Consider the following 24,876-nt stretch of genomic DNA (forward strand, 5'->3'; position numbering starts at 1 on the left):
TTAAGTAGATGGGATCTCAAGGTTCGAACTCGACCTTGGCATCAAGGTTCGAACTCGACCTTGGCATATCAAGGTTCGAACTTGACCTTGGTTAAGAAAATGTGATCTCAAGGTTCGAACTCGACCTTGGCAACAAGGTTCGGATTCGACCTTGGCATATCAAGGTTCGAACTGGACCTTGGCATCAAGGTTCAGATTCGACCTTGGCATATCAAGGTTCGAACTCGACCTTGGTTAAGAAAATGTGATCTCAAGGTTCGAACTCGACCTTGGCATCAAGGTTCAGATTCGACCTTGGCATATCAAGGTTCGAACTCGACCTTGGTTAAGAAAATGTGATCTCAAGGTTCGGACTCGACCTTGGTTAAGAAAATGTGATCTCAAGGTTCGGACTCGACCTTGGCATATCAAAGTTCGAACTCGACCTTGGTTAAGAAAATGTGATCTCAAGGTTCGGACTTGACCTTTGCATATCAAGGTTCGGACTCGACCTTGGCATATCAAGGTTCGAACTCGACCTTGGTTAAGAAAATGTGATCTCAAGGTTCGAACTCGACCTTGGCATCAAAGTTCGGATTCAACCTTGGCATATCAAGGTTCGAACTCGACCTTGGTTAAGAAAATGTGATCTCAAGGTTCGAACTCGACCTTGGCATATCAAGGTTCGGACTCGACCTTGGCATATCAAGGTTCGAACTCGACTTGGTTAAGAAAATGTGATCTCAAGGTTCGAACTCGACCTTGGCATCAAGGTTCGGATTCGACTTTGGCATATCAAGGTTCGCACTCGACCTTGGCATCAAGGTTCGGATTCGACCTTGGCATATCAAGGTTCGAACTCGACCTTGGTTAGTCGTCATGGTTAATGTGCCAATACCGAAAATGTATGGGAATGGAGTTGCTTTGTTGATTTATTTCTGAGGGGTGCCTCGTTAAAACCTTCCTTGGCCAAAAACCCTTTTCTTTAGTGGGAAAAAAGGCTGAGGAGGAAAAAGAGTATATCCCCTGAATTTACAAGTTAAGAGAAATAAAATTTGAGGTGGGTGGAATTCCAAGTTCCAAATTTTCCTTTGGAGGGGTCTGTTCTTGCTTCTCCCCGTAATCGCCAAACAAGGTCGCCAACTTTAAATGTTCGTGGCCTGACCTTGGTCTTGCTTTCCTTTTGGTTTGTCGCGAATTGCCTTGCAGAACTCGGCATGCTCCTCCATCTGAATGTACCCAGCAGCGCGAGCTCGGAGCTCGTCCATGTCGGGAGGAGGTCGACGGCAAAGGCTGTCGACGAAAGGTCCTGGCTTCAACGCCATGAGCATGGAGTGCAGTGCGACCTCGGGGTTTAAGTTGCGGATTTTGACGGAGATGCCAGCGAAGCGCTCCATGAATGTCCTTAATGGTTCGTCATCGCCCTGTCTGAGGATGGCCAAGGTGGCGGATGTGATGTGATGAGGTCGACTCGTTGCGTATTGCGCCGTGAACCGTCTGACCAGGGTGCCGAAGCTGTCAATTGACTCGGCAGGTAGCTGGGTGTACTAGTTGAGCGCGATCCCTTTGAGCGAGGTCGGAAAAACCCTACATAGAATAGCATCGTTATTGGTGTAGAGGTTTACCTGTGTGGTGTACAGGTTGATGTGCTCGTCTAGGTCTGTCGTGTCGTCGTAACGGTCAAGGTGGAGAGGCTTCCATCCGAGAGGGAGTGGCGTCTCCATAATGCCATCCACAAAAGGATGACGGCAGAAGGTTGGTTGATCCCCCGCGACATGAGTAGGAGCATTGCTGACCTCATGGGCCGATTTGTGTGTCGGTGCATGAGATCGATGCGTGGCAGGCTTTGGAGTCGGTGTCCTATGCGCTATTGGCAGTTGAGAAACCGAGTGCCCCTCTTCCTCGTTTAGGTGACTCGGTTGAGGGGGTTGATCAGAGGTGCGCCGTGGTAGGTGAGCGCGGATACGCTCATTTGCGCGCCGCTAGGTTTGCTTCATTGGCGGTTCGCATCGCGGCTAGGTCAGTTTCGTGCTTGGCACGCATATTTTGCAGATCGGCGGTGTGTTGCTTCCGCATCTGCTCGACCTGCTCGATCAGCCTTCTCAATGCTGCTTCGTTGTCCATGGTAGTTGCGTGATCTAGGTCGTCTGTTGCGTGTCTGCTATGGCTTCTGGTAGAAACCATAAGAGTGACCGATAAGAGCTGTCTTGATCGGCCTCACGGTGGGCGCCAAATGTTCTTACCGGAAATCTGCTGTAGAGATGATCCTCCGAGTAAGATTGGTGAGCCTCCTTCGCTGGTACGCTTGATGCTCCAAGATGGGGGTGGTACCTGCAAAAGAGACTCCGATGCTAAAGTTAGTGTTTGTGGGTGTATGAGTCTCGTATAAGTAATGCACGTACCTTTGTGTGTATTAGGGTTTTGTTGGGCCTTGGGCCCGAGATCAGTTTATGACCTAATTGGATAGCGAGCCGATGTCGCCTAGCACGTGTCCGAGGTCACTCCGCGCTGTGATGCCGAGCTCAAGCTCGGCATAGCGGTACGGATAGTACACTAGCCCCCCAAGCTCCGAAGACCGTAGGTCGAGGAGTTAAGACCGAGCTTGGCAAGGGGTCGTGACTTTTTGCGTACGCCTATTTGTCATGACGCCATGTGTCATAACCGTCCCCTCGTTCCCATAGCGCGTGGGCAGCGCGGTGACAAGATTGTATTTTTATTTGTTTGATGATGTGGCCTCTTTGGACCGATGTGGTGTTCCGATGTCCATGTTTTATGGTCGGGCTGAGGAGCTCGGCAATAATGAGCTTACTGCTTGGTTAGGCTGGTAAACCTTTGACCGAGTCAGCAGATTGGTGAGGGACAAGTCGGCAACTCGGCTGGCCAGTACAGATGTAATTGATTATTTTATGTAACTAAGACATTTAAATGTAATTAATTAGTTGAATTAAGATTAATTAATTTCTAGTGACATGACATAATTAAAAGATATAATTAGTTGCCGATATAAAAAAAATTTACACTGACAATATATAGGTGAGTAACTCATAAATAATTAAGTTAAGTAAAAATTGAGGTAGTATTTACGAATTCATAGGTTTGAATCTTAGTATCATTTAATCAATAAATAAATGGTAAGTTATTTTTAATTTTGATATTTAATTGTTAATTAATTATTCTGAATACAGAAATAAATTATGTTTAATAATGTATTATAAAAATATTATATATTTATGATATTTACAAAAACAAATAGAATATGAAAAAAATAAAGAGTATTTAAAATTAATTTTAGTTGATAAACATTTAATTTTTTTGGCAGTGATAAAGCATTTAATTAAGACTTCAATATATATTTTTATAATTATATTTAATTAAAAATAATTTAAAAAAATATCTATAATTTTAAAATAATTTTAATTGAGATTATTATTATCATTATTATTATTATGGTTGTATTGAATTACGGGTCAAAAAATACAAAATTCATTATCTGACCCAAATAGTATTAAATTTTGATTATGGATTAAATGACTTAAACACTAATAAAAAACTCTTATTCAAACTCGTTAAGTTGGTTTGGATCATTTCAAATTCATGGATTACCTGTATTCGCTTGCACTTTTAATTTTGATAAGTAATTTGTTAACTAACTAATATTTTAGCTTGTGCAATACATATACTAAATATATATTATATGTACTAAATTTTATAATATATAAATTATACAAATAAATATTATATTTGAATATGTAAATCATATTTAAAATTTGTATTAATAGATCATTTTAAATATATAAATTATATTTAAGATCTATGATAAATAATTTATAATATAGCACAATATTATTTTTATTTATTGATAATTTATTTTTAAAATATTGAAATTTAATTCATAAATAATTAAGATAAAAATAAATTGAATTAAATAAAAAGATAAAAATATCTCTAAAGGCTCTCTCGTCGAATAGAAGTCTTTAAAATTACTTTAGAGGTTCGTATTTAATATATAAGAATTGATTAAAATTTATAATATATATATATACTGTGAATATATAAATTATATTTAAAACAGTATACTTACATATTTAATTTATTTATTGATAATTTGTTTTAAATTATTAGTATTTAATTCATAAATAATTATGATAAACAAAAACTAAATTAGATGAAAAATTAAAAAAAAAATTCTCACAAATTCTCTTATTAAAGAAAAATTCTAAAAAAATACATGTAAGATAGAAAATCGTGTTTAGTATATAGTGGCTGATTATTCTAAATATAAAAATAAGTTATATTTAATAATATATGAGAATATATATTAGCATTTTAAAAATTATATATATATATATATATATATATATATATATATATATTTAATGTTAATTAAAATAAGTAATGATTAAAAATAAATAATAGGGAATAAGTCACTTTATGCCTTCATGAAAAATAAATAAGTATTTTTGTAAAAAAAAAAAAAGTAAATAGTTACTGTTTTTAAAGAAGAAGTTTCGACAACATCCTTATAAAAGTAAAGTAATATTTTCTTTTATTAGTAGTATAAATTTAAATTTAAAAAGATATATGACTAGATGATAAATCAACTTTTATATATAAAATATAAATGGTTATCTTACAGAGTTAATCACTTATACATTATCAGTATAAAATACTAATTATATCTTTTAATAGTATTATGTCATTTGCTTATTTAATAAAATAAAAATAAAATATGATAATTTAAAAGATATGATTGGTTGTTAGTGTAAAAAACTTTACACTAATAGTATATAGATGATTAACTCTATCTTACACGAGATCATTTTTAGTAGTTTTTCTTTGATGATAAAATTTTAAGAAATTTTTGTAACTTAATATTTAATTCAGATTTTATTTATCATAATTATTTATAAATTAAATTTTAATATTTTTATAAAAAATTATTAATAAATAAAATTATTTTTTTTACTACAATATAAATTATTTATTATAAATTTAAAATATAAGTTAACATTTAAAAATATATATTTATTCAAATTTTATATATAGTTTATATATTCAAATATAATATTTTTATATACGTTATTTATTTTAATTTTTAGTTATATATAATAAACACCTGGCCTGTATATTGTATATACTAAAATATTAGTTCAAATATTATTTTTTATTTTATTTTGATAGGTATTCTCTTTTTTCTTTTGGTAATTAATCATGAATAATCAAAAAAAGAAAACAAAAGAACCAGGTTACAATATCAAAATTATGTACCCTGGCCACTAGCATCGGCTACAAGTTGAAAGTAATTTTGATAGATATTCTGCGTTAAGTAACTTGTTTATTTTATATAATCAATTAAAAATCTTAAATATAAGAGAAAAAAATATTCTTCTGCAAATTGCTCAATTAAAGACAATGTGGTGAATTAACTTTTACGCAACTAAGATAATTAAGTGCAATAAATCAATTTAATTACATGTAATTAGCTCGTGTTGGTTAACTGAATAAATTTAATTGTATTTAGTTTGAAAGAAAGATATTAATAAAGAAATCAAAACACTGAGATTCGAGAATAAAAAAAGACTTTGCTTATAGCTTCGGTACCATAGGGATTTTCAGAAGCATTTGCAGATTTGCTGAGTTTTGGTTTTGGTGCTTTCGTTCTCATTCGTTAATTTCACAGTATCTCGAATATGTTTTAATCGTGATTGCTTCCACTATTTTTCTTCTTCTTTCAATTGCAATTCCATTCACCAACTCACGTACTCAATACTTCTTGTCGGTTTAATGCACGCAAACAGATAATTCTTCCCTCTTTTTCAATTCATTAAATCATAATACTTAGTTGTCCTCTACTCCATATTAAAGTTGTTACACTGCTTTAGATTAGCCTTATTGAATCTAGTGTCAATATATATTACCTTATTCTTTGCACTTAATTTTACATTCACTTATGAGTTAAGCATTTGACATTGCTAGAATGTTCACTAGAATGTTCTAGCTACAATTATAAACTAAACAACCAGTTCACCAATATAAGAATGTTCTAAAATTGATTATACCAAAAGCTTATTCATCTATAAAAAAATGTTTTATCTACAGTATAGAAGGCAAATTTAAATTAATTCAGAAACAATACACTAGAAAAAATTTTGCTAGTTAGACAACTTACATGCTAGATGTAAGATCAATTTCAATAGATAATTTAAAGATAAGAAGTATAAGAAGTATCAACACATATTCACTTTTAAACAAAACCTTTAGCAACTCTTTGGGTTAAAATTTTTTTATGTCATGATACATGATTGTCGGTCCCATCAGTCACTAATCTGCAATTTCTTATTGACAAGGCAGATGATAATGCTTGTGCATTTCTCTTCACTTGCTGCATGCATGCTTTGTACTCTAGAATTGCAACTTGTTTTAAAGGGATGAAAAGAGCACCAATATACTTATTGTGAGGCCTCCTTGTAATGATGGATAAAAAGCAAAGTTTATTTTCTCCTCAAAATCATAATTACTATCATCTCCATGCTCTATAGAAGATGATACCTCCCCTTGGAACTCAAAGACTTTTGTGGGTGGTTGAGGTAACAATATCATAGTAGTCAAATGGACTAACTACTTCCTATAAAAAAGACACTGTTAATATATTTTAAAGCACATTTAGCTGGACCATGGAAAATCAGAACCCATGGCAAAGAGGGAAAAAAAAAAGGGAACAACACAGTTGGCACGCAACCATTGCAGAAATGAAGGAGTGCCAAAACTCCTGCAGAGTTGAAACACATGACATTTCTTCGAATAAATATATTTATTATATATACAATTTTAATCAATGCATATTTCCTGGTCAACGCAAGCAATTCGACTTCCACCCAAAACATAAACACTGCCTTTTATGTTTCACAGAGGTGGTTAATGAAAAAAGAAAACAATTTGACAATTTCATGCAGAGTTTCCATTCAAAAGATAATTTCATGAAAATTCAAGCATTTGAAAATTTAAGGTAGGCTAGGGAAAAACAAAGAAAGAGGAGGCAATTTGTTTTTGATTTTTTCCAATCTCTAGAACTATACAAGAATTTCTATCCTTATCTCCAATAGACCATATGTTATACATCTTTTATAAATGAAAATCAACTTACGTACACATATGTTATTGAAATCATAACTAATGAGAAAAGTTTAATTTTTTTTTACTTTCTTATTTTCTTCTCCTATAAATAATCATAGAAAAGTTTATTCCAACAAACTTAAACTTGAAAATGTCAATTCACATCAAGACAACTATTCTACACAACTCTATCATGCTAGTTATAAACCATACAATACAAGTACCTCTAAAATCTACCTTCCAAAGAAACCTAAATCAAAGCTTCATTGATGTTAAAAAAGCATAAATAATTATAAAATCGTTAAAATAATTTAGACAGGAACAACTGAACAAGAGAGCAAGCACCTTAGCTGTCACAAGATCCATGTCACACATCAACGCAACTCCACACTAATCAGCAACATGCCTAAACCCGACATAATCTCACTCCTTGGGGTACGAATTCCTCCACAAATAAGTATCTTGGGCCTAAAATCCAAAGCTTTCTCCTCAAGTTTATCATAGTCAATATATATAACCATTATGTGGATTCACCTTATAGGGCAAAGTCTCAAATTCTCACAACAAAGGACTTCACTGAGTTTAATTTGTCATCCATCGAAGAGGGCTTGAACACGAGGAAAACAATGCGCTTCCTAGATCATCGTCTGTCGAATAGGGTTTTGGCAGTGATTGTCATCAGTCAAAGAGGGCTTGAGAATACAATCAACGGTGTGTTTCCTGGATCGTCAGTTGATGATTAATCAAAGAGGGTTTGGTCTCGATCAGCGTGTTTCTGACATGAGAGTTGGAGAAGTCCCCACAAGAAAGAATCGGCTCACCTGCTAGTCTAGTCACCCATAAACTACAACATTTCACCATATTAGCATAACTACTCATGCCACCAACAAATGCTTCATTCTCGGACATATATCCATACCAAAGATGGCTGTAAACAAGTGAGATAGACATGAAAAGGGGCAGGACTTTTAATTCTACATCAGTTACTAACAAAATCATTATAAAATACTTTTGGGCTTTTAATTCTACCTAGTAAAATCAATGTAAAATACTTTATATTTACATTGTTTCTTAATAAAATGAATGTAAATATGTATTAATTTTTTTATTTAATTACAAAAATATTATTACATTTTTTTCTACATTATTTTTATTGAAATCGATATAAATATGATGACATTAAATAGTATTTTTCTAGTAGTCTCAAAAGTTATAACAGGAAATAGGCTCATCTGAGATGGTATTCTGGAATTCCAATTCACCTATAAATTCGAGAAAGCTTTGCTAAGATTGTAAATATCTCCATTGATAAGGAAACATCAGTTTTTAACATATTAGAATCATCTCATGTTCTCATAATAACAGTTGTAACCCAACCTATCCACCATTATATTCAGATTAAAATAAATGAAGTAACTTAATTATTATATTCAGATTAAAATAATAAATAAATGAAGTAGCTTTCATGTTTTAATGGGTCTGTCAAGACAACCCTAATCAAAAGCTTAACCCATTCATCGAAGGGAGTGGACGAGTAAGATATAAGAACCGTGCCCGCAAGGCCTATGTTGGGTTCTAAAGGAAACCATAGTTTGGTCCAGTTACTTTCAGAACCCAAAGATGTAAAATACCACCTGCCATGCAAGAGATATGTTTGGCACCACTGATCTGGGGTTTGAAAATAGACCTCGTATCATCTAAGAATCTTGGAGCATCAAGAGTAGGTGATTTGGGAGGTGATGCGCATAAATCAGCACAAAATAAAAGGGACTAATTCCTCATGTATTACTTTTATCAAAAAGGTCGATGACCCATAGACATAGGGGGCTTTAGGCCTAAATCGCTAGTAGGTTATATGCATAACATACTGGCTAAAGTTCTAGCAAATAAGTTGAAGAAGGTACTACAAATTGTTATTGATCACAAACAGAGTGCCTACTTGGATGTTAGGAACCTCCTACAAAATGTGGTTGTTGCAAATGAGGTTATTGATGAGGCAAAGAGGAAAAAAAGAAGAGTTATTTGTTCTTCAAGGTTGCTTATGAAAAACAATATGACCCTATATGTTGGAAATTTCTGCTTTATATGTGACGAAGGCTGGGGTTTTGTAGCAAAAGGGTAGGGTGGATTAAGATATGTTTAGAGACAAGTCAGGTTTTTGTACTATAGTTAATGGTAGTCCTACCGGGGAATTCAAGGTACAAAAACGACTTAGATAGATGGTCCCTTAACACCTTTCTTGTTTACTATTGTTGCAGAAGGGTTAATCGATTTGATGAGGTCTACAGTCTCCAAAAAAACTGTTTGAAGGCTACTTAGTTAGGAGGAATAAAGAGATAGTTAATCAGTATTTTACAATATGTAGATGACACAATGTTTTTGAGTAAGGCTAAACTTGATAATATATGTCATAGTAATGAAGAGTATTTTAAGGTGTTTTGAGTTAGTTTCGGACCTCAGTCAATTTTTTGTAGAGAAGATTTGGTGCATTAGGGATGGAACCAAATATCTTGGTGAGCTATGCCAGTTTGCTACATTGTAGACTGCTCAAATTACCTTTTACATATTTAGAGATCCCTATCAGTGCTAATCTAAGAAAGGAGGAGACTTGGAGGCCATAATAATATGTAAGTTTAAGAAGAAATTATCAACTATTGGAATGACTCATTCAGGAACAAAAGTGGGATGTGGCAGGGTCACCAGAGGTTTGCCACTCAAAAGTATTGTGTATGTACTATGTCATTGGAAGTGGATAAGAGAAAGGAAACGAGGAAATTAATGTGGAGAAGCATCTTGTTGGCATGAGTAGAATGTGAAAATGATAGGCTCCATGATGCTGTTATATATGTGAAGGTTGTTGAATGTTGGAGACTGAATATATGCCCTGCAGCTAATATTTATGCAAGACTAATTAACATTTTATTGTAGAATATTATTCCAGTTGCTATTTGACCTCCCACATTAGCATCACTGAATGAAAAGGAGGGTATTACAAGTTTAATTTAAGTTGTTTATCTCTTTTTCTATTATAGATGAGTTTATGGTACCTCTTGTACCAAATTAATAAAATTCTTTTGCTGTTCAAAAAAAAAACTATTGGAAGCACAAGATTCTACCTTTGGCGATGAGGATATGTCCTATAAATTTGATGCTAACATCGTTATCCCTGTTCTTCTTATCTTTTTCAAAGATGCCTAAACAAGTGATTAAGAAGATTGTTATGATATAGAGAAGGTTCTTATGGTGTGGTGAGGTTGGAAAAGAGAAAATTTCATGGGTAAGCTCGGAGAATGTATGTAGACTAAAAAACAATGGGGTCTAGGAATCAAGGAAATATCTACATTTAATGATGCTCTCTCGGTAAATAAATTTTCTAAAATTATTAAAATAATATTTTAATTAATTAAATAGATTTTATAAATATATTAAAGGCTTTTTTAACAAATATGAGAGTTTTTTTATTAATTAAAGAAAGGTTTGTTCAAATTAATTATATATATATATATATGTATATATTATTCATTTTGATTATATATTGTGATTTTAATTAATTGAGATATTTTATCGATAAGAATGTTTTTAGATAAAAAAAATAAAGTTTTTGAAATTATTTTATTTAAAAAAATATGATCTTGTGTATTTATCTATAAGAGTTTTAAATAATTAATTGGGGTTATTTTTTATAATAAGAGTTATTGATAAGAAGAAATATTTTCTAGTTTAATTATTATAGATAATTATTTGAATTTTTTTAGAAGAGTAACTAATGATGGTTAACGGGCTTTTACCGATGAGTTATACGAGAGTTAGGGTTTAAAATTCCCTATTTATAGATTAACAATCTATGGTTGCCTCTCATAATTAATATGCATCCTTGTACTTTATAGAGGAGAGAATGACTCATCATTGAGAAAGAACAATAACAAAACATAAGAGATTTGTTTAATTCACATATTTACTAGGCAACAATTTTTGAATTACAACCAGAGATTTGTTCTTCATTAAATGATGCTGAATTTTGGACAATTGGTTCAAAGTACGTTATTCTTTTTTTTTTTCAACTGCTAAATCGTCTAAAAAATATTTGGAATGGAAGAAAAAATTTGTAGTAATAAAAGCTATACTTTTGGGGGTTTTCATCTTCATGTTTCTCATTAAGGAGGGAGAACCCGAGACAGTTGAAAATGAGTTCAAAGATCCACACCCAACATTTGGCGTTTATCGAGATAAAGATTGAGGGAGTAAGAACCTTACTTCTTACTGTGAATCTTTCACTCCCTTGTCTTATAATTGTGTTGTTATGATATAATTACATTTATGATATGGTTTCTATTTGTAAATTTGTATCATTTGTGAATTTCCTTGTATTCTGAATGCATTAGTAAATTGTGATTGTACTTTTGATCCCTATAATTACCTATATTTGTGAATTTGTGAGTGCTTGTGGGTTCGCGAGGGAACCTTAAGGATTAATAGAAAAAATTATTAAAGAAACAATTATGAATAAGAAGCCTTAGAATTGAATGAATTAACTAGATTATAGATTTTTTTTTTCTAAAATAAATTTGTATAATATAACAAAATAAACTCTTATTTCTTCACCCTTCCATTTTATCAAGAGTTTCAAAAGAGTAGTACAAACTATATGTTAGACATGACAAAATGAGGGCCACTTCCATTAGGATGGTTTTGGTTCTGAAGCATGTTCAGTTCTTTGGCAAATATGTTCATAGCTTCGAAGGGTAACCAAATTGGTAATAATATACCTTCTTCTCCTTTTGCATTCTTATAGGGGATAAGAGTGGTTGCTAAGAGCCCACCCCCACCCTTGGCCGGTCCACCATACACAGCATCGCCCCACCCAAAATTAGTTTTTCTAAAACTAAAGCGTCTTAAGTCTGAAACAAAACAAGACGTCCTTTCATTTGTCAACGAGTATCGTCCCTTAATCGCAATTAAATCTGCCAGAGAATGCATATACTCTTCTGTGATCTCACATTTCACATTATTTATTAACTCGACAGCATAACCAAATGGATTTTCACAAAGCTTCCCTGCAGTGGTGACTGCTGCGGGGGTTGCAGCAGCGTTACCATAATAACCAACAGGTAACGGAGGATTGAACCTAGCACGTGCATTGACAGAACACTTAATTTGAACGTCCTCATGTGCCTCTATTTGCAATGCTTTTGTGCGGCAAAGCCAAAAGCACGCTGCGATGACATCAAATGTGGAGCAATGCTGAAGGTGATGGGGAAGCAAGCGACGAAGGGCAGCTATCTGAGTGGGTCCAAAGAAGAAGGATCGAAGAACCTTGTTGTTGTCGTATGAAGTGATGGTCCCTTCCTTGGTGTTTTGGAGTTGCATTTCGTATCCAGGATGGTTGCATGTAATGCGAGGTGGATCCCTTGCCATTAGGAGCTCCCTATGCCACACGGGTGGAATGGAAGGTTCGGATGCACCTCGAGCCATTTCAGCCCACGCTCTCATGAATTGTGCAATACCAGCCCCATCAGTTATCACGTGGTTGAAGTGGAAGGCCAGGATGAAACCACCACACTTAAGACGTGTCACCTTTCATCATTTAACATCAAACATCAACAAATTAATAAGATCAAAATTATAAAGGAGTGACGTACATTCATTTTTTATCTGTGTATATCTTAACAATATGAAAACCACTATTTATTGTTTATGTACAACAGAAGCCAAAGAAAAGAAGGAAAAATAAATAATAATTATTATAATAGAATATTAACAAACTAATTAATCATATAAATTGACTGCTGGTTTTTAAATTATTTTTAACCAGTCATTTTCATTGTTGATGGTACATGTAATGATTTGTTATGCAATTAGCAAATTAGCAAATATTTCTAAAATTTTGAAAAAATTGCACTCATGTCTATGAGATTTGTTTAAATGATATGTTTTTTTTTTAATTTTTAAGTGAATATTAATTTCTTTTATTTATTTATCTAAGTGATATATATAATATTTATATAAAATAATATCATTATCAATATTAATTGACACAAATAATAATGATTTATGTCTCTTAATCAAGATGTTCAGGATTTGAATCTTGACTTTGGGTGTGGAATAGATTGTGTTGGGAGGGTCCCTAATTGAGGTTAGTTACTCTTTTCAATGGTGAATATTTCGTACCAATAACATGACAAAAAAAATAACATTATTTATATATTATTAATAGATAACAAATTATTAATACAGGTGCTAACAAATTAACAATTGAATAAAATTTAATCACTTACTCAATTTTAACTACAAATATATCATACATATCATGTGTGTTGTGATTTAAAAAATATACCAACTTTAAGAAATAATTTTAAAAAATAGACTGAAAAATTATTATTTTAAAAATCGAAGAACAATGAAAATTTGAAGTTCTTGGAAGCATGGGAATGGAGGTTGAAGAGTGTCACCAAACTGATCAAGTGTTATGTCTGCGTCAGCCTCAATGAACAAGATTCCCTCACCTGTACAATCCACCATCAATTTGTGACCAGGACCCTCCCTAAGCCTACCCGCAAATGGGTAATAGAAGACAAGTGTTTTTGCCAGTGCCCTCCGAATCACTTCAACTGGGTCTGTCTGTTCCATTAATGGTTCGTTACGATAAATTTGTATCACTGGGACGTGGACACGCAAGCTGTATCTATCATCTAAATCGGATAGTGGTTTAAGTTCATTAGGAGTGGGTATAACAGGAGTTACCAGCTCAGGTTGGCACCTCCTCACTACAACCAGAGAGGGTAATGATGAGGCCATGTTATCTGTGAAAGGGTTTCTAGATTACAAAGAATAGAAGTGCTGTATGAATACATTTCTCTTGTTTCTCTTATTTATAAGTATTTGAAAATACATATATATTTAAATAGTATTTAAAATTTTAGTTTATTGATAATGAAAATATTAATTAATTCTAAAATGTATAGTCCTTCGAAACTTTTAATTTACAAATTTGTAAAAATTAATTGATGATGAAATTAATTATGATTTAAATATATATATATATATATATAACATTAATTATAAATTTTGAGTACTAACTAATTTTAAAAGTAATTAAAATATTTTTATTCAATATTCAATAAAAAAAATCTTAATATATTATTTTTTCTTTTAAATATTGTTTTATGCCTCGTTACAAGTATCTTTGATTTGCTAGGTTAACACTCTCAATCATGGTACAGCGATGTGACTGTGGGTGGTCCAAAAATTTTCACACAATAAAAATTAAACATGAGATTCTTTGTCAAATTTATCGTGCCCTTAATGTATGACTACAAATTGCTCAATTATTAAACAATCCATTGATTTTTTATATTTTTAATTAATAGTTATTGGCAATTTTTTATTATATTATTCAAACTTGATACTAAGGATCGAGGTTTATAATACTCACACGCTCTACTCAACAAATTGAGTTATACTCCATAATAGTTTGTGACAATTTTTTCTATCACATGAAAATCAAACTTAGTATAAGGGCTTTTTATCAAAGTGGGGTTCTTTTAAAACTTTATTACGTAAATGGGGCTGTTTTTGAAGTATTTACGCTTTTTGGGTTGTTTATAACGGTGTCACTATAGTCCATAGCGACACCGGTGACACGTGGTATTTTTTTCACTTCAGGGAAGCCATGAAAGCCATATAGATAAAGTCGCTACAGCCCATAGCGCCACTAAACGGCTTAAATAAAGTCGCTATAGCCCATAGCGCCACCAAACGGCTTAAAAAAAATAAATTCAAATGTAAAAAACAAATTAAGTTAATAATTTAAATAATAAAAATGACACTCATGTGGCTCATTCCAGCCAACCAAGACCAAAAAAAAAATGTCACGTGTCATCGGTGTCGCTATGGGCCATAGCGACACCGTTATAAACAGCCCCAAAGGCGTAAATAATTTCAAAACAACCTCATTTACATAATAAACTTTTAAAACAACCTCACTTTAATTTGGTCAAAAAGTCTAGTATAAGGAATGGGATTTATAAGTTATAATTCTTACATACTCTACTCAATGAACTAAGTCATACTCCATTGATTCCTGTGTCAAATTATAATCATATATGTATTTGGATAATTAATTAAATTATGTGCACTAATGTAATTTTTTTTATTGTCAAGGAATTTCTCTTCGTTAAACACGGAGATTAATCTCCTTTGAAAATTTGTTTAACACTGAGTGTCAATATAAAAAGTTCCTCTCCATTGAATACAAAGGTTAATTTCTCTCAGACGTTCGTCAGACATTGAGTAAGTATTCCTAACTTGAATTTTATGCATTTGCAAGAGTCAAGATTTAATACATAATCACTTAGTTAAGCAATGTGAGTCCCTCGCTTCTCACACCAATCCAAATCTGTGCACTAATGTAATTTGATTTTTATGTAACTAAAACAACTAAATGTATTAAGTTATTAAATTAAAATTAATCAATTATAAATTAATAAATTTGTAATTCTTACTAATAACAAAAATTAACAATTTAATGGTAATTGTTGATTTTTATGTGTAATTTGTAATTAATTGTTTATTCTGAATATGGAAATAAATCATGTTTAATAATATACATTAGAAAAAACATTTTTTATAATATTTACAAATACAAATAAAATATGAAGAAAAAAAATATATATATATATGTATATATATTTAAAGATTATTTAAAATTATTTTTAATTGATAAAACATTTAATTGTGACTTGAATACATATTCTAATATTTAATGTAATTAAAAATTAGTAATAATTTAAAATTAACATGACCAGATAAACAATCCAAAGTTCAACATTCTTTTACTTTTGTTATTTCGATAGATATTGTACAGTAAAGTAAATTTTTATTTAGATAATCAATTAAAAAATCTTAAATACTAGGAAAAAAAATAGTCTGCATCAAATTTCTCAAATTTTAATTTTTTATTTAAAAATTCTCACTAACAATTACTTAATGGTAATAAATTAATTATCTCTATTTTATTATTTAATAAAAATATTAATGATTAATATATAATGACCAATAAAATTTATTTACATCACACCAAAATTTATTATTAGCGATAATTATTTATTAATTGGAAAAAACATAAGTCTCACATCGACTAGAAATAAGATAATTAAAGAATATATAAGTGGATAATAACTCTCACTTTACAAGTTTGTTTTGTATGGTTAAGTTAGACCTACAAAATAATTAATTATAAAATAAGACAATTAAAAAAATGAGAAAATTAAAGAATATATAAATAAAAGATAACCCTCATCTTACAAGTCCCACAAGAGTATTATGTGATAATAGCAAAAAAAATATTAAATACCAGTAAAAAAAATGCCACAAAAAATTATTTACTATTCCTGAGCATTATAAGGGTCTTTATTAGCATGCAAAATAAATGTCGGTATAAGATTTTACAGTAATTTTTATTACTATTAAAAGTTCATGTTGTTGTAGTGAATTAAAGACAATATGGTGAAGTAACCTTTATTTAATCTTATATTTGCCTATTTGGATAATTAATTAAATATATGATAATTTTATTTAAATATATTTTATATGGTAATTAAATTACTAAAATAATTAAATGTATATAATTAGTTGAATTATAATTAATTATTAGTTTATAATCAATAATAAGAATTAGATTAAGTGGAGATAAGAGTAAAATACACATTATTTTAAGTTGGATCCATATTGTCATCATCTGAATTCTTGTTAATAAAAAAAACAACTAAATGATGAGTAATTGTTGATTTTGATATGTAACTTGTTAATTAATTATTTTAAATACGGAAATAAATTATCTTTAACATTATATATTAGAAAAAACCATATTTTTATAATATTTATAAATACAAATTAAATATTAAAAATATTTAAAATTAAATATAATAGATAAAACATTTAATTATAACTTGAATATTCTTATATTTAATATTAACTAGTATTTTAGTCTATATAATATATGAGTTAAATATTCATTAAATATAACTAAAATTTATAATAAGTTATATATTCAAATAAAAAATTGTTTGAATATAAAGATTATATTTATAATTTGTATAACAAATAAATAAGTTATATTTTATACTTATAATAAATAATTTATATTATAGTACAAAATTATTTTTATTTACTTATAATTTATTTTAAAATATTAAAATTTAATTAATAAATTATTATGATAAATAAAAATTAAATTAAATAAGAAATACAAAAATTCTAAAAAAGTCTTCTTGTCCAAGAAAACCTTTTATAAATTTTCTCACGCTAAGTTGATGTTTAATATATAAGAATTTGATATTAATTAATTAAAAAGTTATAATTAAAAATAATTTCAAATTCAAAAGACTTATGACCGGATAATCATTTTAAAGATCAAAATTCTTTTTTTTTATAGATATTCTATGTTAAAGTAATTTTTTTTATTTAGATAATCAATTAAAAAATCAAATATAAAAATGATAGTAAACAAATTGCATGAATTAAAGAAAACGTGGTGAATTAACTGTTACGCAACTAAGATAATTAACTACAATAAATTAGTTTTAATTAAATTAATGTTAAAGAAGATACTTCATGTCTAGAAAAAAAAACTTTTACATAAAACTTTTAAATGCACACATGTTAGTTAGGCAGTGTGTACTTTGTAGTTATTGTATTTCAATAATAGTTTAAAGATAAAATTTTTATATTAAAAACTGTGACCTTTATTAATTATTATTGTGAAATTTTTATAAAAGTTTAAAATTGTAAAAAAATAATATGTACATTAAAATAAGAAATTGACATATATATATATATATATATATATATATATATATATATATATAAGGAATGATCCGTTTATTTCATGAGTAAGTCTACCTAAATTTACTTTGTTTAATAACTCCTGTTCTACATCAAATTTCAACGATTTAGCCATTCAATTTAAAGTTCTTAATGCATAGATCAAATCTTCAAATTTTTAAAAAATTTAAAAATCATTTGATACTTTATTTTATTAATTTAAATTGACAGATAATCACAAAAATTATTTTACATTGATTTAAATTAATAAAATGAAGTATCAAATAATTTTTTAATTTTTTAAAAATTTGCAGATTTAATACATATATTAAGAACTTTAAATTGAACGATTAGATCGTTAAAATTTGATATAAAATATGAGTTATTAAACAAAATAAATTTAGATAAATTTATTCATAGAGTAAATAAATCTCTCCTCTATTGATTGAGTCAGAAAGTAGTAATCCATTAGTTGAGTAAACATAGATTGCTAAATTTTATACGTAATTGACTAATTAATTATATAATTTTTGTTTGATAAGATATTATAAGAATATTTTTTGAGTGACTACAAGGGCCTCATAGTGGAGCAGGGGTTTGTCACAACGAAGACTCGTGAGCGCATCCAGACGTGTATGAGTGCAAATCTTCCATGATGCGGCGGCTCATGAGTTCAAATTTATCGCAATGAGTGGAGTGTGAATTTTATACAATGAAGGCATTCTTCTTTCTCTAGGGAAGTGAAATGGAGCAGCAAAATCAGAGATAGATGACGATGTTCTAGAAGTCGACGACAACGTTAAGGTGGTCCGCGGTGACACTTCATTGGTAGTCATGGACGGAGGTGACGATTTGGGAAGAGAAAATGAAAATAATTATAATAACATTGTGTTGAGAGTGCACCTTAGAGCAATTCCAATAAGAATTGTTTGTCCCATTAAAGCAACTCAAGCTCCGGTTTTTTATCATTGAAGAACTCTGACGTGACAATATAAATTGCTTGAAGAAGAGAAAGAGTTGTTTCCTCAAACAACCGTTCCTTACCAGATTTCAAGCAGATCTTATTAAACATATTTGGAAACGTTTTAGAAATAATAATGATAAAAATTAATTTCGTATAATATCTATGTATTTACTATTGCTTTATTTTATTTTTAATATTAACTTATTGTGTATTTTTTTTTATAATTTATTTTCTTTCATTGTAGTGAAATTATCGCTTTTAATAAAAATTTAAAATTGGTTCATAAATGGAATTTTTTACTTAAATAATACTATTTTAAAAAAAATTACCCAAATAACAATTGTGCAAATTTATTTCTCCAACTAGTACCATTTACTGTTCAAGTTTAGAACGGACCGTTCTGATTTCAGAACGGGTCGTTCCAGATTAAAACATAACACATGGTGAATGGATTAGAACAGGTCGTTCTAAATTCAAAATTAGCACATGAAAAGTGAAACCAGAACGGGTCATTCTGGTTCCGGAACGGGCCGTTCTGGCCTATAGACTCAGACCATTTTTTTCCAATTTTCACTTATCAAATACCAAAACTCAGATACTACCATCAAGTGATTAAATTTATTGAATATTAACATTATAAATATAACTAAATAAATTTATTAAAATTCATTACAACAATAAATATCAATGGTGGCGGAAATTGAATTCATGACCAATATTTGGATGTGTCTTCCTAGTATGACCAGGGGTGTGACAATAAGAACAATTTTTTACACGATTATGTTGCTCTCTAATTAATGTCCATCTTTGTTCTAATCCTACTGGATTTTGGCCGACCCTTGAAAGTTCTCTTGAGTTCTGGATTTGGCGACAAAGTTGGAAGAAACGCAACATCCGAGAGAAGTTTGACCCGCTGGGAGATTTATAGTAAGGCTAAATGAAATGTGGTATGATTGCAGCAAATTCCAGAAAGTTCATATCCCTTGCTCGCATGACCCGCTGGGAGATTTACAGTAAGGCTAAATGTAATGTGGTGTGATTGCGGCAAGTTCCAAAAAGTTCATATCCCTTACTCGCATGGATTCATTTTTCGTCACCATTTATCTTTATTGTTGTATTGAATTTTAATAATTTTTTTTAATTATATTTATAATGTTAATATTCAATAAATTTAATTATTTGATGTTAGTTTCTAAGTTTTGGTATTTGATAAGTGAAAATCGAACAAAAAAAAATTATTTATAGGCTAGAACGGCCCGTTCGTTCTGGTTTCACTTTTTATGTGCTAATTTTGAATCTGGAACGACCCGTTCTGAAATTAGAACGGTCCGTTCTAAACGTGAACAGTAAATGGTGCTAGTTGGGGAAATAAATTTGTACAGTTACTATTTGGGTAATTTTTTTAAAAAATAGTATTATTTGAGTAAAAAAAACTCTCAAAAATGACTGGAAAAAAATTCTAAAAGTTGAATTTCTTAAAGTTTCTTACCATTATAGTAAATTTGTGTTTGAGTTGCTTAATACTGACATGGCACACTAGAGATCATTTTTTTTATTTTTCAATGCATGAAATAACTCAAATAAATTACTTCCATTGGAGATACCCTTAATAATTTAAATATAAATTGTTTTAATAATTATTAATTCTTATTTATGTGGTGGACCACCTATCAAAGTGATTCACCTTAGACTTTATCAACTAATAAAAGCAACATTCACATTGAAATGAACTAAAAAAAAAAAAATGGGGGCATTATTTCAGCATCATGTTTTACAAAGAAATTAGTCACTACTACCTTCTCTCTCTGGACATGAGACCACAACACATTTTCTAGCCAAGAAAGGTGGTCCTTCACCTCTCTATAGATTGGATAACAGTCATAAGTCATAACCATGGATGTAACTATCTCTAGCCAGCAAAATAGCATTCATACCGTTAGTTACTGCCACAATAAAAGTAAAATTCATATTCTAAGCTAGACAATATTACCATGCATTCAAACACATTAAAATAAGAGAGATTTAGAGATTTTATAAGTATGAAACTATATAGTTGAGGATAATTTAAAAAAGTTAATTAATATTATCTATATTAATAAGATATATCTATTTTCAGTAAATTATTACTTAAAAATTTCATAATTACATGTGTTTAATTTGAAGTAATTTAGGAATGAGTGATTTAAAAAAAATATTAAAATATATGTATGTAAGTGAGAATAAAACACATTAAAAAAATTTGTTAATTTGTAGAGACAATAAATGATTTTAAAGACAATTAGACATTTAAAAAAAGACTTCTCACAAAATATCATCTTTATTATTCTTTAAACTCTATTTTTGCACTCCTAAATTTATGGTTTTTTAAATCCTTTTTCACTCAATCTTCATTATTATTATTTTAATTATGTTTGTGAAATCTTTCTAAGACGTTATCATTGATTAATTGAGTAGATAAGACAGTTTTATTCTCCTTAATGATAAAAGTTGAGCTCAAATAGGGTGAGGGAAACCTTAAACAATTGTGAAAATAGTTACATCATAAATAAATAAAAAAACGATATTTGTAATTATGAATAGAAATATAATAATTTAAAGTAAACAAATAAAAGCAAACAAAATATAATGCTCTTGACAACTACTTTTTTCTGATAACAAACTAAATTTTCTTCACCCTTCCACTATATAAAGACTTTCATAAGCTTCAAACTATAAGGTAGCGGTGATAAAACAAGGGCTACTAGTTTTTGGTTGGTTTTGGTTCCGAAGCATGTCATTCAACTCTTTCACAAACCTATCCATAGCTTGAGAGGGCAACCAAATTGGCAATACGATACCTTCTTCTCCTTTTGCATTCTTATACGGGACATGATAGGTTGCTGCAAGAAAGGACCCAGCTCCACCTTGGGCCACTCCACCATACACAGCATGACCCCATCCAAAATCCACTTCTCTAAACCTAGCACGTGTCAAATCCGAAATAATACAAGACCTTACACGTGTAAATGAGCATCGTCCCTTAATGACCATTAAATCTGCCACGGAATGCATGTACTCTTCTGTCACCTCACCTTTCAATTTATTTATTAACTCCACAGCATACCCGAATGGATTTCCACAAAGCTTCCCTGCAGTGGTGACTGCTGCGGGGTACGCAACAACATTGCCGTAATAACCAACGGGTAACGGAGGATTGAACCTAGCACGTGCGTTGATCGTGCACATCATGCGAACATCCTCGTGTGCCTCTATTTGCAAAGCTTTTGTGCGACAGCGCCAGAAGCATGCTGTGATGACATCAAACGTGGAGCATCGACAGAGGTGGGGTGGTAGCAAGCGACGGAGGGTAGCTATTTCGGCTGGTCCAAAGAAGAATGATCGATGAACCATGTCGTCCTCGTAGGAAGAGAAGGTTCGTTTGTTGGTGTGTGGGACTTGGTCGTATTCGCGATGGTTGCATGTGATGCGAGGTGGGTCTCTTGCCATTAGGAGTTCTCTACGCCACAGAGGTGAAATGGAAGGTTTGGTTGCACCTCGAGCCATTTCGGCCCACGCGCTCATGAACTGTAATAGACCACCTGCGTCCTGAATGATGTGGTTGAACCGCAAGCCCAAGATGAAATCACCACACTTAAGTCGTGTAACCTGTCGTTTGATTGATTTTCAACATCAAGAAATTCACAAAGAACGATAGTACTCCCAAGTTATTAAAGTACAAATTCTATTATTATTGATCATTTGAACATTGTAAAATTAAGAAAGGGACTCTTAAATGAGAAGTAAGAATCCTAATAATTTATGATTTTTAATATAAGTTTTTACTAATCACAATATATAATAGAAAGTATGTATAAAAAAGTAAATTAAAGGAAAAACTTATTAAATAGTTCAAAATCACATAATAATTTTTAATATTAGAGAATAGATTGTTAATATTTATCATATAAAAATATAGCTCCATGAAATTAATATAATTTCAATATTTTAGTGTGGATGAAAGATTTTAAGGGAGTAATTTATTTTTTTTTTTGAACAATTTTAAATGCTTTATTTGGATGAAAAATTTCTAAAGAATTTTAAATTTAAAAATTAAAATATTTTTAATGAAAAAATGTATTTATTAATTTTTAGTGTTATAAAATTATAATATTATATTTATTTAATATTATTTTATATAAATAATTATCATTATTTTATTAATATTGATCAATTATTTAAATTATTAAAAATTTAAAATTTGATCAATTTATTTTTATAAATTTAAATTTAAATTTTTATAATATATTTTTTTATTTATTTATTTAAAATCAATTTTTTATGGTATAAATTATATTACCTTATCTAAATCAAGAAATTTGAATTAATTTATTCAAAAAAATATTTAATAAATGATAAAAATAAAAATAAAAATAATTTAAAGTTTTAAAAAATTTCATCCAAATAAAAACATAAAGTATTTTGTTATGCAGTTTACCAATGTTAATTTTCAAAAATCTTAATGTAGCTTTTGGACGAGTTTTGCTTTCTACAAATTAAAGAAGTGGATAAATGAGTTATATTAAGTGTATGAGTATGTGTATAACATGTATATGGACCTGTATGAGTAGAAGGGGAGTGTTAGTAACGTCTTGAGAGCCTGGAACCTCATATAGTAGTTCTTGTAAGTACGAGAATGGAAGTTGGAGAGCGTCGCCAAACTCATCAAGTGTTATGTCTGCGTCAGCTTCAATGAACAAGACGCCCTCACCTGTACAATCCACCATCAATTTGCGGCCAGAACCCTCCCTAAGCCTACCCGCAAGTGGGTAATAGAACACAAGTGTTTGCGCAAGAGCCTTCCGAATCACTTCAACCGGATCTTTCTCTACCATTGATGGTTCGTTACGGTAAATTTGTATCATCGGAATCTGCATCCAGAAGCCATTTTGATCATCTATGTCGGATAGTAGTTTAAGTTCGTGAGGAGTGGGTATAGCAGGAGCCACCAACTCGATTTGACACCTCCGCACTGTAAATGTTAGAGAAGAAGGTGACGAGGCCATGTTATTATTTAGTAATGTATTTTGTTTTCGGTGTGAGTCACAGTAGCTAGCTAGTGCCACTCTCTTATAAACGGAGTAGAATTCCATGTTTTCTTCTCACACCCGCCAAAATTTAAACGTGATTTCTGATTTCTTTATTGTACAAGCACGATGAACATACATACTTTGTGTTGTTGGAAAGGACGGAAATATTGTAAACGTGATTTCAAAATCAAAGCCCGTGTCATATTGGACCACTTGACGGTTCCACGTGGGAGCACGACGACCATATATTGCTGGGAACGCTTTGAAAGAAAACGAGCACAGACTCCATATGTGCGGATCAAAATCTTCTATCTCCGACTCCTGTCCCCAAACCTTGTCCCTCCAATCACAAAACGTCATCACATCATTATTTTTAATTTTGATTTTGATTTTTAAAAAGTGTAACTGTTACGATTTTTTTTTTTCTTCTTTAATTCCCGCACTGTTCTTCGTCTTATTCCCTCTTCTTTTATGGTCATATTTTGGTAGGTTTGTTTTTGCACGTGATAGAAGTGGTGGGGAAATTCACTTTTTTTTTTTTTTTCATGGAGTAACCACCGTCGATAACTCGTTTAGATCACTCTCATATTTAATATGTTTTTTTTTCTTCGTATCTTAAAATATTAATAATAAAAAATTATTTTATTTTTGAAAATTATGATTATATTAGTTATTAATATATATTCTTTTTTTAGTAGTCTAATTTGATAAGCCTATTTAAGCACTACCATTTAATTAACTAAATCTAATTAGAAGATATAATCATTTGAGCGTTAATATATATATATATATATATATATAATCATTTGAGTAACAATATTGTGAGAAATATTTTGATTTAAATCAAATTAAATTATTCTAATTAATAAAGCAAACATTGTCAAAATATCATGATTATATTATGAAGTTTAATATAATCCGTTAATAACAAAA

General features: G+C 30.5%; 2 protein-coding genes across 2 annotated transcripts; both read right to left on the bottom strand.

Moving 5' to 3' along the window:
• Nucleotides 1–11,296: 11,296 nt before the first annotated feature.
• On the bottom strand, nt 11,297–13,913 carry LOC109792794 (benzyl alcohol O-benzoyltransferase). The gene is given in 2 exon segments (XM_029270231.2): nt 11,297–12,744; nt 13,489–13,913. Coding segments are annotated over 2 exon segments (1,410 nt in total). The 5' UTR covers nt 13,888–13,913; the 3' UTR covers nt 11,297–11,733.
• Nucleotides 13,914–21,423: 7,510 nt separating this feature from the next.
• Nucleotides 21,424–24,456, bottom strand: LOC109792796 (benzyl alcohol O-benzoyltransferase). Its single transcript, XM_020352234.3, has 2 exons — nt 23,473–24,456; nt 21,424–22,522 (listed from the first exon to the last, which is right to left on the bottom strand). The coding sequence occupies exons 1-2, from the start codon at nt 24,004–24,006 to the stop codon at nt 21,587–21,589; spliced, it is 1,470 nt and encodes a 489-aa protein (XP_020207823.2). The 5' UTR covers nt 24,007–24,456; the 3' UTR covers nt 21,424–21,586.
• Nucleotides 24,457–24,876: the final 420 nt, after the last annotated feature.

The sequence above is a fragment of the Cajanus cajan genome, chromosome 6, assembly GCF_000230855.2.
Source record: "Cajanus cajan strain Asha chromosome 6, NIPB_CcT2T_4, whole genome shotgun sequence".
NCBI lineage: Eukaryota > Viridiplantae > Streptophyta > Magnoliopsida > Fabales > Fabaceae > Cajanus > Cajanus cajan.

Excerpts from the sequence above, each read along its gene's own strand:
- LOC109792796 (XM_020352234.3), bottom strand. The coding sequence starts at position 24,006 with ATGGAATTCTACTCCGTTTATAAGAGAGTGGCACTAGCTAGCTACTGT. Across the intron at positions 22,523-23,472 it reads CTCCCCTTCTACTCATACAG|GTTACACGACTTAAGTGTGG; the intron begins GTCCATATACAT and ends ATCAAACGACAG.